The sequence below is a fragment of the Silene latifolia genome, chromosome 11, assembly GCF_048544455.1.
Source record: "Silene latifolia isolate original U9 population chromosome 11, ASM4854445v1, whole genome shotgun sequence".
In the NCBI taxonomy this organism is placed as follows: domain Eukaryota; kingdom Viridiplantae; phylum Streptophyta; class Magnoliopsida; order Caryophyllales; family Caryophyllaceae; genus Silene; species Silene latifolia.
The window spans coordinates 195,769,229-195,788,192 of NC_133536.1; the positions used below are offsets into that span (position 1 = coordinate 195,769,229).

Genomic DNA, 18,964 nt, shown 5'->3' on the forward strand with positions numbered 1-18,964 from the left:
TGTTATGGAAATGTAATCACATTGATGCCTTATATGACTAAACAGTTAGTCAATGTGTTGATGAGACGATTATTTAATGCCGATTAAATAATATTAGTTGAGACGAATTAACTGTCAATTCATAAATTGAATATAATAAGTTATATATTTAATTAATGTATATGATGTAAGCTTGGACGAATTAATATGTTAATTCGTAATTAAATGTAATCGGTTATATTTAATCAACAAGATGAATGTGTCATAGTGGTAATAGTAAGGGTACTCAAACCAAGAGGTTATGGGATCGATCCTCACTAGATGACAATTTATATTTAACACATTTTATACATTTTTGGAATAACCGAAAATAAGGAAGTTATACTCCTTATTAATTTCGGAAATTATGGGCAGAAAAAAGAAAAAGAAAAATCTACCCTATTCTCTCCTTATACCCGGTTTTATAAAGGGGGGAAGGTGATTTTTCTTAACCTAATTCTTTTTACCATTTTCTTGCCTCTCATCTAAAACAAAAAAAAACGAAAAACCCTAATTTTACAGAAAATTTGAGGGATCGATTCTAGCAAAAGAACAAGGGCATATCTCATATCGTCTTGGGTGCAACTGATAGGCGAATATCAACTTTGATATTGTTCTTAGGCCATTTTTGCTAGGACCGAAGGTTATTTCTTAATCCTTTATGCTTTTGTTTATGCAATTTAGTTTTATGACTCGTAATCATCACTTTATAATTCGTTATAATCCTTAAATTTAAAGGGATGCATACAGATAAATCCCACACCCCGGTCCCCTTATACTCTTTTGGGTTAAACCTCGCTATGTAAAGGCTGATCTTTAAGTGATCAACCTCCTTATCTTTCCCCACTCTCTTAAGGGCCTCCGTAAGAGCATCTTGATGCTCCAACATCTTAACTATATCGTCAACGTTCATGCTCTCAGCTCTCGCATACAAGGCGATTTTCTTTGGCGGCATCTACTCGATCGAGTGGAGGATACTCGATCGAGTGCCCCTCGTACTCGGTCGAGTGCCCCTCGTACTCGATCGAGTACCCCGACTTCAGACCCAAAACAGACCTTCTGATCTCTCACCTACTCGATCGAGCTGACAAGCCACTCGATCGAGTGCCCGCTACTCAATCGAGTGCCCCTATGTACTCGATCGAGTCAGACCCACTCGGTCGAGTACCTCACCCACTCGATCGAGTGCCCCCCACTCGATCGAGTCATACAGACTCGTAAATACTACCCGCATATTATCTCACATACCCCAACGTACTATGCATTCATTATTATCTCAACATTATAACTACAACTACGCATGGAAATCTACGTAATTCCTCATATAATCAACAAAATAATCTACTTCATGCTATCAAATGCCACATTATACACAACCATCATGCTTCTTTACTCAAATCAACATATAAACATATCTTCTCGTCCTTTAATCATACTTTCAATTCTCCACTTCCAACATTCAACAATTCACAACATATATCATTACGTACTCATACAAACTAAAAGACAGCACATATGACTATGACATATACCCCCCGTGTGACCGGTTCAAAATTGTAGGGCGAGTTCGCGACTTTAGGACGTCTCCCAAGCCTTTGCATTAGCTCCTACAACCTTTACCCCGGGTTCATTTTAATTGACTCCCTATGTTCATTAGATTCACTAGTTACAGGTTTCAGGATCGTCGCTCTGATACCACTTTGTGACACCCCTATACTCGAAGTGCCTTACCAGGACCACTCAGGTATAAAGCTGTCACCATCTCGGTTTCCTGAGGCAATGATAATCAAAAGATAATAAAGAAACAACGTTTAAATAGTATAAAGTTTAAGTGAGTAAATACAATCCAAAACCAACTGCCAAAAATATGGTTTACATGATCTCAAAACAACCGTCTAAGAACTATCAAAACTACAGCGGAAGACTCTATCATTTGGTGGCGACACATCCCAGCTATCCCATGTATCTCGACTCATATCTGCTCAAGTACTGCTCACCATCCCCGAATGGATCACCACAGTTTTTAAAACAATTAAACGGGGTCAGTACTAATCACACAATTTAAATAACTCAACAAACAACACACAACACAGCCCAATCGTCACAGATACACCCCGAACTCCATCACCAACTCCACAATACTGACTACACACTAAAGTGTGTAGCCCTACCAGAGCACCCATCGCAACAGGTTACTCCTTGTCGCCAGTGGGGGACCGCAGCCGTTCTCACCTAAGCCTCGCTCATCTCCGTCGAGCGATAAACCCAAATCCGTTAATGTGCACATCCCTTCTGTGGCGGGTTCCATAGAAGGCGAATCATGGGCGTGAAGCCACTCCCGCAAGTGACTCCACTCAGCCAGGGACGCACCCCGAAGAACACAGACAGATACAATCAATCAAAACTACTAATCAGCAATCAAACCCAACAACTGTCACAATACTCGTACGATAAAACTCAACAATCACAAAGCACAACCAACACATCATGGGACTAATACTGAGTAGGAAAACCCTACCTGGAATGCAATACAATCAAACGATCTCAACAGCTTTTATCAGAAAGCCTTCTCTACGAATCCTCCTCCTAACATATGATCACATAATTACTAACAATCATAAAAATAACAAAAACCCCCAATCCCACAAATTAGGGTTTAAACAAACTTAATAAAATACTATAAAATCGGTACGTAGATCTTACCCTCGACGCAAGGATCACAAGAATGTAAAGGATGATGAATTCCGACCTCTCAAGCTCCGGGATTTGTCAATAATGCGAAAGATGCGAAGAACGTAGTTTGAAATCTCTTTTGAAGTGATTAGGTTTAATAAAAGTGTTTAATGATGATGACGGAAAGTTATATATATCTATTCGCATTATTAACAAAACCCGACAAAACACTACCCGTAAACCGAGCCACTCGATCGAGTGTCCAACATACTCGATCGAGTTCCCCCTACTCGATCGAGTACCCTACAGACAGAAACTGTTTTAAAAACCAAAACACCCTTACTCGACAGAGTAAGGCCCACTCGATAGAGTACTCAAAGACTCATAAAACCGTAGTATTACATTTACTACCTTTCTTATCTTGATTATTCAGTGAACTGACCTCGTTTATGTTTTCAAAAACTGTGGTGATCCATTCGGGGATGGTGAGCAGATATTGACAGGCGATGATTGTAATACTACGATTTTCTAGGCCGGCGGATACTCTTTCGAGTGGTACTTACTTTGTCGAGTAAGTATGTTTTTATACGAAAAAGTAGTCTGCCTGATGGGTACTCGATCGAGTACGTGTGGCACTCGATCTAGTAAGTGTGTTTTACGGGTTTGTTTTGACGGGTTTTGCTAATAACGCGAGATTAATATAAAAGGTTTCCGTCATTTTCTTTAATCACTTTTTCACCTTTTTAAACCTTTCAAAAGAAAAAGAAGTTACGTAGTTCTCTCTCGTCGCGTTGTTGGCAAATCCTAAGGGCTAGAGTCGTCGGATTGTTGAGTTCTTATCGCCTGTGAGACCGTCGCATTGTGGGTAAGCTCCTAGTATGATTTTTATATCGTTTCATTGATTTTAGTTGAAATCCTAATTGGGTAATTTGGGGGTTTTGGGGAGTATGGTTGATGTTAGATTGTGATTGTATGATTGTGTGTTTATAGGAGATGATTTCGTTGAAGAACAATTGTGATTAGCTGATTGTGACGATCTTGGTGATTGCTTTCCAGGTAGGGTTTCCCTACTCAGTATTGGCTATATAATGTAGAGTTGACATAAAGGGCCGCGCGCCGGTGGGCGGCACGGCCAGGCATGGGTTACGGCACGGCACGGCCTGGCGCGGCGAGAAAATCGAGGAAGCATGGGCAAGACACGACTGGGCTTGAGACGGGCTCCGACGCGATTTTCTTCAGAAATCCGTGCCTAGGCACGGCACGGCCCAGGCACGGTGGAGCCCGACACGCACCAGGCACGACGGGCTTGGCACGGGCCGGCACGAAGAATGGCACGTTGGTCATTATTTATTAAACAAAAAGTACATTAATATCTAATAAAATATATATTTAAACCATTAATTATCATTTATTAAACAAAAAGTATATTAATATTTAATAAAATATAAATTTAAACCATTAATTATCATTTATTAAACAAAAATTATATTAATATTTAATAAAATATATATTTAAACCATTAATCATCATTTATAAAACAAAAATTACTAAAAATATATCAATTATATAACGTTTTTTTTTTAAATAAGAAAATATTAAAGCACATGGGCCGGCCCACGGACAAGGCACGAAAAGCCCATGGGCCAGGCACGGCCCGGGCACGAAAATGGCCGTGCCTTGAGCAGGCTGCGGCGTAGGTTTGAATCAGTGGGCCTGGCACGGCACGGCCCGAGGAGCCCAATATTCGTGCCTGGGCCGGGCCAATTTTGGGGGAAGGCACAACGGGCCGGTACGCGGGTCGGCCCAGCACGGCCCATTGCCTACTCTAAAATGTGTGGTGTTTTTTATTGGAATTTGTTGGTTAATTATATCGTTGGTTTGATCTCGATGATTGTTGATTGATTGATAGCTGTCTGCGATCTTCGGGGTGCGTCCCTGGCTGAGTGGAGTCACTTGGGGGAGTGGCTTCACGCCCTTGATTCGCCCCTTGTGGTTCCCGTCACAAGGGGGATGTGCACATTAATGAACTTGGGTTTATCGCTCGATGGCGATGAGCGGGGATTTGGTGGGTACGGCTGCGGTCCCCCACTGGCGGCGTGGAGTACTTGTTACGATGGGTACTCTGGCAGGGCTACACACTTTAGTGTGTAGTCAGTTATGTGGAGATTGGAGATGGAGACTGGAGATTTGCTTGAGCTGTTTGTGTTTCTGTTTCGTTGTGGCTGTTGTTCTTTTTATGTAATCAGTACTGACCCCGTTAATTGTTCTAAAAACTTTGGTGATCCGTTTGGGGGATGGTGAGCAGTTATTGAGTAGGTATGATGGTGTATTCGAGGGATAGCTGGGATGGAGTCACCACCGGTCTTAAAGTCTTCCGCTGTGTTTATTTAGTTGTTTGTGTACTTTGGTTTTTGGAGAACAATTGTTTTTCCTTTTGACAGTTTTTGGAACCTTGTTGTATCATCTAAACTTTATTACTATTTAAGTATGTTTCTTTATTGTTATTTGATTATCATTGCCTTGGGTAACCGAGATGGTGATATTGTAATACTCCGTATTTATAAGTCTTGGGGTACTCTATCGAGTAGGCCTTACTCTGTCGAGTAAGGGTAAGTTGCGAAATAAAATAGTTTCTGACCTGTTGGTTACTCGATCGAGTAGCTGGGGCACTCGATCGAGTAGGGGGTACTCGATCGAGTATCCTTGGGTACTCGATCGAGTAGCCGGTTTTACGGGAAGTTTTCTCGGGTTTTGTTAATTATGCGATTAAGGTATTTAAGCATCGTCGTCATTGTTCTAAATCACTTTTACAAAACCTAAATTCCTGTTTAAGAGAGAAAGCAAGCAAGTTCATCTTCTTAATCGCATTCTTAGCAATTCCCGGAGTTCAGACGGTCAGTTCTTGTCGTTGATTATACCATTGAGTTCCTTGCATCGAGGGTAAGATCTATGTACCCTTTTTATTGTCTTTCCTTTGATTTGGTTAAACCCTAATTTTGGGATTGGGGGTTTTTATGATTTGTTAAGGTTAGATTGTGATTATGTGATTATGTGATAGGAGAAGGATTTGTAAAGGAGAGGTTTTGAGACAATTTGCTAGATCGTCGATGATTGTGTTGCTTTCCGGTAGGATTTTCTACTCGCATTAGTCCCATAATGGGATGATTGTTGATGTGTTGAGATTGATTGTTTGATATAGTAATTGTATTGTGACTACCGTGATTGTGATTGTACACTGTTGATAGATTCAGACGGTTGTTGATATTGTGATTGTGATTGGTTGCCTATGGTTCTCGAGATGCGTTCTCGGCTGAGTGGAGTCACTTGCGGGAGTGGCTTCACGCCCTAGTTTCGCCCTTTGTGGAACCCGCCACGGAAGGGGATGTGCACATTAATGGACAGGGTTATCGCTCACTATGTGGAGCGGGGATTTGGTGGTACGGCCATGGTCCCCCATCGCGGGGCTGGTCCGGTCCAAAGGGGACGTCGGTGATTGAGATTGTTGGGATTGGTGTGGTTGTGTGTGTGTGTGTGATTAAAGTCATCTGCTTTTATTGGATTGTTGATATATATGTAAATTGTGTGATTAATCGACCCCGTTTAAATGTTTTAGAAACTATGGTGATCCATTCGGGGTGGTGAGCGATTGCTTAGCGGTATATCTTGGATACGCGTGGGATCTAGTCGGGATGGAGTCATCACATATCGAGTCTTTAGTCTTCCGCTCGTGTTTATCGTAATGTTCCTTTCGGTTGGTTTATAGTTTGAGAACAGTTGTATTTTGCTTACAGTTGGTTTTGTAATGTAATCACTTAAACTTATTTAATAAAGTATGTTTCTTCATTGTCTTATGATTATCATGCCTCGGGTAACCGAGATGGTGGCATCCTTATACCTGAGGGGTCCTGGTAAGGCACTTGGAGTATGGGGGTGTTACAAATGGTATCAGAGCGACGATCCTGAAACCTGTAACCAATGAACCTAATGAATCTAGGGAGTCAAATTAAAATGAACCCGGGGTAAAAGTTGTAGGAGCTAATGCAAAGGCTTGGGAGACGTCCTAAAGTCGCGAACTTGCCCTACAATTTTGAACCGGTCACCATGGGATATGAGTCGGGATCGCTATGTGTTTATCTTGTGAATTGTGTAACAATATGGTGATGTGTGGCATGTATAAGGGTGATTTTGTATGCTGTTGGTTGAAAGCATGTTGGATGATACTTGGTTTACCATGTTGATTGGAATAGTTGGAAAAGTATGTGAGAATGACGAATGATGTGGTGGAAAAAGGAAATAGTTTTTATGTGATGAATAATGATGTGTAGGATGAATGATTTATAATGAGGCAATCCTAATAACATGTGGTTAGGGGGTGTGATAAGATTTGTTTTCATAGTTTTGTTTGCGTAAAGCTATATATTAAGTTCGTATAATTGTCTACTATCGTATCATATGCGCTTGTTAGATGAAGTATGTGATTGAACTAGATGAATTGATTGGAAAAGATGAAGTGGCAATTTCGTAAGAATATGAATTTCTTGATTATGGAAGTGTTTATGTGATGAAGTGGATTTGTAACGTTGTTGTATTAGCAACATGGAAATAGGATTTGTAGTGTATGGGTGTGGTTTGGGTCATGAAAAGTTATGAAAATTAAAAACATGCGGGTAATACATGATTGAAAGTTGAATGTTATATGAGCATGATAGATGGTGATGTTTGGCTTTTGGTAAGTAGTAACATGAAGAATAGAGGTTCAATGATATGTGTTTTGTATAACAAATTGGATGAAAAGCATGATGGTTGTTTATAACGTGGCACTTGATAACACGAAGTAGATTATTATGTTGATTGTATGAGGAGTCGCGCAGATTTGAATGCATAGTTGTAATCATAATGTTGAAATAATAAAGAATGCATAGTACGTTGGGGGTATGTGAGATAACATGCGGGTAGTATTCACGAGTCTGCATGGTTCCATCGAGTGGGTATTTGTCGTTATTTTGACCAGAATCGTGTTTTTGGGCACTCGATCGAGTACCTCGGGCACTCGATCGAGTATGATAATCACTCGACCGAGTAGCCTGCTACTCGGTCGAGTAAGTCAGAGATCAGAAGGTCTGTTTGGGTTCTGGAGTCGAGGCACTCGATCGAGCATGTTGGGCACTCGATCGAGTAGCCTCAACTCGATCGAGTAGGTTCTGGTACTCGATCGAGTGGGGTCTGTGCAGGTCATATGCGTGTTTCGGGTCATATGTTTATCTTTTGACATTCGTTGCATATTACGTTTAATCCAAAGGTGTTGTATTACTTCTTTATGCATTGTTTTACGTATGTGTTGGTCCTGAAGCGTAAGTTACCCAATCTTATGATGTAAAGAGTGGCACTTATGATGAATATGAGTTCGGTGGGGAGGACATGAGTTATATGTGATTATGATAGATGGTGGAAAAAGGAAAAGGAAGATTGGTATAGTTTATTGAGGCATAGAGCACGTTTTGCGAGACGGGATGAGTGATATGATTGTGTGTTGAGTAATGTAAAAGTAAGAGAATATGGGCAAGGGATGATGTGAGTATAATGAACGTGAGAATAAAAAGATTGAAAGTAAGGATGCGGATAGTGGCAGCTTGAGATGTGTAAAGAATTATGGAGGGAGATGGTTAGAAATAGAGTTGAGTAAGGATATATGTAGTGAAAGTGCGTTTTAAAGGGATTGAGAAGAGTAGTATATAGTGAACTTTGTGGAGACATGTCGCGAGATGGATTTGGGAGATTTGGTTTACTAAGAGATGAAACTACTATGTGATTTCCTTGGGCAATTAATGGTACAAAAGGAATTCTGATTTCTAGAGAGGTACAAAGGAGATGCAATTGTTAGAACAGTGAACGTTGATTTTATGGATAAACTAGAGGCAAGGGTGATTAATGGCATAATAAGATAATATTTATGGTAAGAAAGAGTGAGATGATATCGATATGAAATAATGGGATTTGAGTTTTGGAGCAATGAAAAGATAATCGGAGCACTAAAGAGTTAGATAGAAGTAATAAGGAGCTGAGCTATTAATGGTATTTTTGAGTATAACGAGAAAAGAAGGATAAAAGTAAGTTGAGAAAAAGTTTACCGGAGTTATGTGACATAAAGTAAGGAATCGTTGAGATGTATAATACTATCAAGGGTAAGTAAGTTAATAGTTATACAGAAGTTTCAGGACAACATGATTAATCATGAGTTTCGAGGAATTAAGGGAGTATGAAGTTGGTGGAGTATTTGCACGATACGAGATTTTTGGCGGAGAGTTAGATGATGATACAATTAAGGATAGTATTGGGAAGAATGTTGAGGTAATTTTGTTGATGGATTCGATGCTTGTTATTTGGGATGTCAACCAAAGATAAGAAAGAAATCGTGATGTTTAGAGATGAGTGTAAGAGGTTTGATGTTCGGACAGTGGTAGTGTTATCGTTTGTGACTAGTGGTTAAGGGTGATGGTATATTAGAAAGGTAGCAATTCTAAAGAGGTTGATTTTGTAGAGACCAGATGGATATGTTTGGTTGTGAGAGGGTATAAGATGTGGTTAGATGAGGCGGATGCCAATAGTTGAATAGTAATGATATGGTTATACTTGGCGGAAGTGATGGTTGTGCGAATGGGGGAAAGGTTATGAGGGGCATATGAGTTAAGCTCGGGCGGCAGGTAACCTATGTTGAGTGGTAACTTACGTGATCAGGATTGACTAGTTGGTTGTGATTACGGGTCTATGATATGTGTAAATGTTTGTGTGAGGTTCTGACCTCACAAGAAGTGGTATGGTGTGATAATTATAAAGTTGTTTTATGAATGTTCTGTAATATATATGTTGGACACGGTAATTTAATTGAATAATATCCAAAAAGGTAATAACTTGATTAATTTGACATGACTAGTTATAATTTTTTTTTTGTGTATTAATAACACATGTGTATTCCGTGAAATGGTAGAGATGATGTTCATGAGATGCTTATCTGTTTATCCATATAATATGTTGCGTGGTAATTTAATAAAGTGGATTTGAGTAAGTTTTTCTTGTCTGAGAAGTTATGCTCAGTCAGTGTTTATGGGAATCGTATGCAGTTGTGATGTCTATCGGTGTGGTTGTGGTGCCTCGGGTGGTGATCCGGGCACGGTACATAATGTTGTGATGCGGGTATTTTCGCACTACGGTGTGGCTGTTGGTGGCGGTGTTGTGATGCCGTCACCGGTTGTGGTGGAGTAGGCGGGATGATTATGATTCGAGTTTCGAAGGTGCATACCAGTTATTCATAGTTTGTTGTTTTGTTTGATGTTGCTCCCTGCGAGTTTCGATTTCAGACAGATAGACAGTTGTCTTGTTTATTGATGTTTTCTTTACCAGGTTAAGTTGGGAATGAGGGTATAGTATGATATGAAATAGAGTCGTATATGTTTTCGTTGTTGTCATGGGTTAGTGATGTTCTATTGATGGGACACGGTTGTGAGAGGTTGGTACAGTAATTTTGATCTTGTTCTAGATAAGGCTTTAGTAGACATGGTAATGACAAGTGATCCGTAGAACATCTGTGGTAATGATCTGAAAGCTGCAGGTGATTCATAATCTTTTGTTGGGACAGTGAGTGTAGGGTGTTGGGGGAATTAGTGTCATATTAGGTTATGTATGAGTTTTGCGGTAATGAAGGAAAGAACTTAAGGATCTGGAATGAGTGCACGTAACAAGTGTGGATCGCGAGTTATGCTTTTGATGATGGGAGTTTCATATAGTTTATATAGAGGGGTATGTCATGTTGCGGTAATGTGGAAAAGTTGAAGTTTTGGGTTAAGATAAAGATTTTGAGGTATAGGTTAGGTGGTGTGACGAGTGAATTGAAGTATGAGAATTGTTTAAGTAAGAGAGCCTTGGATACATGCATGGCGAGTGTTTAGAGTATAGGTGGTTATCTATGACATGTGATGATGATGAGAATAACGAGAAGATATATCTAGGATTTAGTATTAGTGAGTTACGAGGACGTAACATTTATCTTAAGAGGAGTAGGATGCGATAAAAGAGATTTTGATGGTTGTACATATGGTAGTATATTTGGAAGTAGAGTGTTGGGGTAGCATAAGATATGGATTTGTATATGTTGTGGTTGATAGTGTTAAAAGGTCATGGACGTGCTTGTAGTAGTTCAATGTTAGGAATGCGAGAATACTTCGACAGTGTTGACAGTTGGATGATGAGGTTATGAGTGTGAGTAAACTTCGAGGACGAAGTTCCTTTTAAGGGTGGTAGAATGTAACATTCCGTTTGATGTTTATGTAGTTGGTTATGTATGGAGTTAGTGTCGGGAGAGTTTATGATTTAGTTGATACGACATCGTGAGCGAGGTGTGGAGGTAGGAATAGTTGGTAGAGTTGGTGTTAAGAGTTCATGGTTTCATGTTTTGTAAGTTGGGGTTTTGTTTTGAGTTCTTAATAGCTTTGTTGCGTCTTGACCGAGTTAGTATGTTTGTTTTTATGTATGGGTTGAACTTCGGGGACGAAGTTCTTTTTAAGGAGGGAAGACTGTAATACTCCGTATTTATAAGTCTTGGGGTACTCTATCGAGTAGGCCTTACTCTGTCGAGTAAGGGTAAGTTGCGAAATAAAATAGTTTCTGACCTGTTGGTTACTCGATCGAGTAGCTGGGGCACTCGATCGAGTAGGGGGGTACTCGATCGAGTATCCTTGGGTACTCGATCGAGTAGCCGGTTTTACGGGAAGTTTTCTCGGGTTTTGTTAATAATGCGATTAAGGTATTTAAGCATCGTCGTCATTGTTCTAAATCACTTTTACAAAACCTAAATTCCTGTTTAAGAGAGAAAGCAAGCAAGTTCATCTTCTTAATCGCATTCTTAGCAATTCCCGGAGTTCAGACGGTCAGTTCTTGTCGTTGATTATACCGTTGAGTTCCTTGCGTCGAGGGTAAGATCTATGTACCCTTTTTATTGTCTTTCCTTTGATTTGGTTAAACCCTAATTTTGGGATTGGGGGTTTTTATGATTTGTTAAGGTTAGATTGTGATTATGTGATTATGTGATAAGAGAAGGATTTGTAAAGGAGAGGTTTTGAGACAATTTGCTAGATCGTCGATGATTGTGTTGCTTTCCGGGTAGGATTTCTACTCGGTATTAGTCCCATAATGGGATGATTGTTGATGTGTTGAGATTGATTGTTTGATATAGTAATTGTATTGTGACGGCTGTGATTGTGATTGTACACTGTTGATAGATTCAGACGGTTGTTGATATTGTGATTGTGATTGGTTGCCTATGGTTCTCGAGATGCGTTCTCGGCTGAGTGGAGTCACTTGCGGGAGTGGCTTCACGCCCTAGTTTCGCCCTTCGTGGAACCCGCCACGGAAGGGGATGTGCACATTAATGGACAGGGTTATCGCTCACTATGTGGAGCGGGGATTTGGTGGGTACGGCTGCGGTCCCCCATCGGCGGGCTGGTCCAAAGTGGACGATCGGTGATTGAGATTGTTGGGATTGGTGTGGTTGTGTGTGTGTGTGTGACGGTTTAAGTCATGTTTTATTGGATTGTTGATATATATGTAAATTGTGTGATTAGTACTGACCCCGTTTAAATGTTTTAAAAACTGTGGTGATCCATTCGGGGTGGTGAGCGGTTGCTTAGCGGTATATCTTGGATACGCGTGGGATCTAGTCAGGGATGGAGTCATCACATATCGAGTCTTTAGTCTTCCGCTGTGTTTATCAGAACAGTTCCTTTCAGTTGGTTTATAGTTTGAGAACAGTTGTATTTTGCTTACAGTTGGTTTTGTAATATAATCACTTAAACTTATTTAATAAAGTATGTTTCTTCATTGTCTTATGATTATCATGCCTCGGGTAACCGAGATGGTGGCATCCTTATACCTGAGGGGTCCTGGTAAGGCACTTGGAGTATGGGGGTGTTACAGATATTCTCGTAGTTTAAGTAGTCCTGGTAAGGTACTTGGAGTATGAGGGTGTCACAATGATTTCATGTTAGTTGCAGGATCGAGGATGGATGTCATCACCTAGAGTCTTAGCTTCCGCTGTCATGAGACCTTAGATACTTTTGAGTTGTATTTGGTGTACATTCTTTATACTTTGGTTTTGGTTTTGAGACATGTAATAAGATAACTTTATACTTTAATAATTGTTCTTTGATGGTCACTATTGATATACTTACCTCGGGCAACCGAGATGGTAGCACAGTTATATGCTAGGGTGGTCCTTGGTTAGGCACCTCGGTATATGGGGATGGTACATATAGAGGGAGTAATTTATAGTTTTCCATATCTAAGATTGAAAGGAGCTAGTCTTAGGTAAGACAATTATTTTACAATAACGTCCTCTATCTACTAAAAGAATAGGTGAACTTACAAATTTTTCTCTCCAAAAAGTATCTTTTTAAATAAGAAAGCTAAAATAATATTAATATGATGATGTTTTTTAGAGAGAGAAAGCTCTAGAATTTTGCGATTATTTTTACTAGATTCCTCCAATAGCTAGGTCTAAAAAAACCATCAAAAAACTCCAAAAAAAAACACAGAATAAATCGAATGGAAAGAATAAAATGATTGAGGAAAAACTCATGGAGTTGAGTGATGAGGAGGAAGTACAACTTAACTCGAAGCCTGTTGCACGATGTCTTCTTCCTTACGATTTAGAGCTGGACTTGGATGATCTTAAGGTGGAAATGGATGATGATGTGGAGATTACCCAGGAAGCTGATGGATCGTGGACGGAGGTCATAGAAAGCAGTTGAAAGGTAAAGTGCAAAAACCTAATCATCCCGTAAACCCTAAAGTGTTACCCCAATTAACTGAGGAAGGTGTTGTACCTGAGATAAATTATTTGAAAACTGCAGTTTATTGCTAAATTTTAGGAGCCAATCCTCCTTGGAATGTAGTAACTGGATTTATCAATAGGGTTTGGAGTAAGTTTGACATTGGTAAAATCTCATTCTTACCTAATGAAATTTTTTTAGTGAGATTTAAAACCATATAGATGTTCCAGAAGGTCCTTAACTCTGAACAAATTATGTTTGACAAAAAGCCTGTGATAATTCATGAATGGAGGCCTGATACTGAATTGAACAACATGAAATCACAAATATTCCAATATGGGTTAAACTAATGGGACTGGATTTGAAGTTTTGGGGACTGAATGCTTTGAAAAAGTTGGGAAGTAATGTTGGGGAGTTCATTAGATGTGATGAAGCGACCTGGCAGAAAACTATGCTTAATTTTGCTAAAATTTTAGTGAAGGTTAGGATGAATCAAAAGTTCCCTGACAGCATTGAGTTTCTGGATGAGAAAGGAAAGGTGCAGAAGGTGAAAGAGGAATATGATTGGCTTCCTATATTGTGTACCAAATACAAAGGCATTGGGCATTTGGCTGCCAATTATAGGAAGATAAATGAGAAATATAAGTTCACTACAAAGCAAGTTTGGCGACCATTAACTAAAACTACAATAGTTCCTATTGGGCCTATTAGGCAGGTGGTTGCAACACCAAAGAATGTTATCCCTCCTCAGGCTTCTGCAACTGTTGTAACCCCAAGGGTTTCTGTTCCTGCTACACCAGCTAGAATCCTATCTAGGATGAACACTCAGTCTTATGGAGAAGCTTCATTATCTGGTAAGAACACATTTCTAGAGGCCTTCAACACTACTAATCAGAAATCTGTTCATCTGGCAAGAGTAGCAAAAGGAGGAATGAGTAATAGAGGACATGTGGTTGAAAGAGTAGTTGACAAAGGATCCACCTCTAGAACTGATAATGGATAGACTTGGATTCTGGAATGTAAGGGGATTAAATAGCCTAAATAAGCAGAAAGAGATAAAGTGGTTTATGCATAATAATAAAGTAGGGCTGTTTGGTTTAGTTGAAATAAGAGTCAAGAGTACTAGATGGAGTAATATAAGGAATAATATATGCTCTTCTTGGGCAGTTTTTACTAATAATGGGATGCACAAGGGGGGAGAATATGGATATTATGGGATCCTAAGGTATTTGATATTAATATAGTGGATGTTAGTAGCCAAACTATGCATTCTTATGTGCGGAACCTAGCTAATGACAGGAAATTTTGGTTTACTCTAGTTTATGGCTTTAATAAAAAAGAGAAGAGAGAGGAGTTATGGAAGACTTTGAAAGGCTACAATGATACTTGTAATGAAGCATGGGCAGTTGGTGGGGATTTCAATAATGTTCTGCATTTTAATGAAAGGATTGGCTCTGATGTAACTGCTACAGAGATTCAACCTTTTCAAAATTGTGTGGATTATTGTCAATTGCACGACATTCAAGCTTTTGGCCCATTCTTTATTTGGAATAATAAGTATAAGGTGGATACAAGGGTATATAGTAGAATTGACATATTTATGGTCAATATGGATTGGATGAGCATTTTCCCTGATGCTTATGCTAACTATATGCGTGAAGGTCTGTTAGACCACTGTCCTTTTGTGGTCCAGTTTGGTAAAGATGAGCAGAGAAGGAAAAGTTCATTTAAGTACTATAATATGTGGTTTTTGAGTCCTGAGTTCACTACTATTATTAGTACTAAATGGAATGAGATGATTGATGGAACTTTGATGTTCCAAGTTGTGTCAAAATTAAAGTAGTTGAAAGGAGATTTGAAAAAATTGAATAAGATGGCTTTTAGTGACATTGAAAATAACATTGATTTAGCTGTTATGGCACTAGCCCAAATTCAAGTTGGGTTGAGGAATAATCCTTCGGATACAATCTTACATGAATCAGAGAAAAATTTATCCAATGATAATGCCCTGCTGATCAAAGCAAAGCACCAATTCCTGCAACAGAAAGCCAAGACAGAATGGATTAAAGAAGGTGATGGTAATACTGTGTATTTCTATGCAAGTATAAGATCCAAGAGAAGCAGAAATAAAGTTATGCAGATTGAGGATAGGCATGGGATTAGACATAGTGATGCTCAAGGGATTAACTCAGCATTTGAGGATTACTTTATGCAAATTTTGGGGAACTGCAATAATGTGAGTAAGATCCATATCCCAACTATGCGAAATGGTGTTGTTCTCATAGAGGAGATGCATCTGAGTTTGACTAAACCTGTATCAGATGAAGAGATTAAAATGGCTATGTACTCTATTCTAGGGACCAAAGCTCATGGCCCTGATGGATACACTAGCCAATTTATTATGGATACTTGGGATATAACATGAGGGTGTGTGACTGTTGTTATCAAGGATTTCTTCAATTCAGGCAAAATGCTGAAGCAAATTAATAATATTGTGCTAACTCTTATTCCAAAGGTTGAGATGCCTTCTTCTGTTACACAGTTTAGGCCTATTGCATGTTGCAACACAATTTACAAATGCATTGCAAAGTTTTTGTGTAATAGACTCAGTGAGGTATTACCATCAATTATCAGCCCCAATCAAAGTGCTTTTGTGAAAGGAAGGGATATTGTAGAAAATATCTTAGTATGTCAAGACTTGGTAAAATTATACAGTAAGAAATTTTGCTCCCATAAGCAATGATTAAGGTTGATCTTCAGAAAGCTTGTGATAGTATAGAATGGGAGTTCCTAAAGAAAATGCTAGAAGTTCTAATGTTTCCTAGGTCTTTTATACAGTTGATAATAGAATGTGTAACCACTCCTTCTTTCTCACTTGCTCTGAATGAGAATTCCTTTGATTTTTTCAAAGCTAAGAAGGGTTTAAGGCAAGGGGACTCACTATCGCCTTTGATCTTTACAGTTTGTATGGAATACTTAAGTAGAATTCTTTAGGTGGCACGGGATTTTGAACGCTTCAAGTATCATCCTTTATGCAAAAAATTGAACCTCTCCCACTTGTGTTTTGCTAATGACTTGCTTCTTTTCAACAGGGGATACAAAGCATCAGTTTTAACTCTTTTGAGGGCTTTTGAAACTTTTTCCAGGGCGTCTGGACTGAGAATGAATAAGAGTAAGTCTTGCTTATACAGTAATGGTGTAGCTAGGGAAGTAGTGGAGGATCTCAGTAACATTGTTGGTATTTCTGAAGGGAAACTACCCTTTAGGTACCTAGGAGTGCATATTACTGCTAAGAGACTATCTGCTGTAGACTCCTCTAAATTAGTGGATAAAGTGGTAGAGATAATTAGGGGATTGGGAGCTCGAAAAATCTCTTATACAGGAAGGCTAGTGCTCATCAAGGCTGTTTTGAGTACACTAGACTGTTATTGGGCTAGAATTTTTGTTTTACATGTTGGCATATTGACTAGAATTGAGGTTTTATGCAGAAACTTCTTATGGCAAGGTAAATAAATAGCTAATTCTCCTCCTCTAGTTTCATGGCAGAATTGTTTTAAGAGTCAAAAGGAAGGGGGGTTGGGCATAATTGACTTAAGAAGATGGAATATTGCAGCTTGGGTAAGTATGTGTTGTTGATTGCTCATAAACATGACCATCTATGTGTCAAATGGGTGCACTCAATTTACATAAAAGAGGCTGATTGGTTTTCTTACACTCCTCAATCTGGTACAAGTTGGGCTTGGAGAAAGATTTGCGGAGTTAAGGATGAATTAAAAGCAGGCTTTCATGAAAGATGGTGGATGCAAATTGATAATCAGTATACTATTCAACAAGGTTATCAGTGGCTTGGCAGTACAGATGCTAAGAAAGATTGGTATCACTTGTATGGAATAATGTTAGCCTACCAAAAACCTGTTTTATAGGGTGGTTTGCTGCGAATGTAAAGCTGTTGACCTTGGATAAACGGAATTCAATGCAAATCTGAACTGATATGGGGTGTGTCTTCTGTGGAGTAGCTAACGAAGACCACAAACATTTGTTTTTTCAATATCCTTTTAGCAGCAGATGTCTGTCTATGTTAAACGGCATGCTGGGAATGCAGGTAGTAGCAACTGATTTTGTTAACTGGTGGTTGAAATTGAGACTGGGAAGTCTTAGGAAAAAGAAAATGGTGGCTGCAGGCTGCTTGTTTCCAGGCTTTGATTTACAAGATTTAGGAAGCACGAAATAGATGCAGGCATGAGAAAGTTGTAGCTAGACCTGAAGTGATTGTACGATTGATTAAAAATGATTTCTTATATAGGTTACAATTGATGTGTAAGGGACGAGATGAGATAAGATATAGGGATGGTTCAAATAGTCTATTGGATTGTATTTCCCTTTGATAGATGAAAACATCGTATAAGTTGTAATAGTTAGTTAATTGGTTATAATATTACTTATATTTTACCAAAAAAAACTATTGATAATTTAATTGTATTTATTAAATAAGGAAATTAATAATTATATTGTATTTCATTATGTAATACTTTTCATTAAAATTAATCTTTTCATCAAATTATGTAATTTTCATTACACACTAAACTATAATATTTTAATTAAATTATAAATATTATAAAATATTAAATCTTTTATTGATGTTATTTTGAGAATGACTTGACTCATACTATCTATACTATGTATAAACACAACTATAAATCGTTTTGATTACTTTCATAACAAAAAAAAAAGTTGCGAGAATTTATAAATAGCACTATATAGTTAAATTTTACTCAGTTTTCTTGAATAATTTTACAGTTCATTTTTTTTTCTCATATCAAATATAATGACGTAAAAATATGAAAAATTAATGAGGTGTTAATTTAGCATGATTAAGAGCACCTACAATGATAAGCTAGTTGCTACCAGCTTACCACATCAATTTTTTAAGTTATAACAATTTCAAGCTATAATTTGCTCCAATGGTAAAGCTAATTTTCTAGTAGCTTGATTAGACTCACTTAACACACTTCTCTATTTATTTATTCAATTTCGAAATTTTCAACATAAAATTAAAACTTTATTAATTTGATCACTATTTTTCTACTGGTTACATTCTTTTTGTGGGTCCATTTGAGCCACTAGCTCCATGGAGCAACTAGCTCAATTTAAGCTAGTTTAGGTGGAGTATTGCAGTGGTTAAGCAAGTAACTTAAAATCTTTTTTATTTGCAAGCAACTTTGTTTGGGTAACTATTGGAGATGCTCTAAATAATAATAAAATAAATTCAATAAATACCGCAAATTCATTGCGCGGGATCTAAACTAATAATTTTTAAACGAATACAATTTTATTGATGGGTAAAAGTAGCTATTAAAACATTCTGTTTTTGTTCTAAATTTGTGTAATATCGCTTTATATAAATACTAGTATTGGTGCCCGGCTTTGCCCGGGTTACCTCTACTTACCATTAA

At 38.4% G+C, this 18,964-nt stretch overlaps 2 protein-coding genes across 2 annotated transcripts; both read left to right on the forward strand.

Annotated features, from left to right (window-relative positions):
• The first annotated feature begins 14,775 nt into the window (after positions 1–14,775).
• LOC141614572 (uncharacterized) lies at positions 14,776–15,354 on the forward strand. Its single transcript, XM_074433319.1, has one exon. It carries the CDS (start codon positions 14,776–14,778, stop codon positions 15,352–15,354), a length of 579 nt encoding a protein of 192 aa, XP_074289420.1.
• Positions 15,355–15,384: 30 nt separating this feature from the next.
• On the forward strand, positions 15,385–15,936 carry LOC141614573 (uncharacterized). Its single transcript, XM_074433320.1, has one exon. It carries the CDS (start codon positions 15,385–15,387, stop codon positions 15,934–15,936), a length of 552 nt encoding a protein of 183 aa, XP_074289421.1.
• Positions 15,937–18,964: the final 3,028 nt, after the last annotated feature.

Bases quoted from the DNA above. Each gene is read 5' to 3' on its own strand.
- LOC141614572 (XM_074433319.1), top strand. From the start codon at position 14,776: ATGCATTCTTATGTGCGGAACCTAGCTAATGACAGGAAATTTTGGTTT.
- LOC141614573 (XM_074433320.1), top strand. From the start codon at position 15,385: ATGGCTTTTAGTGACATTGAAAATAACATTGATTTAGCTGTTATGGCA.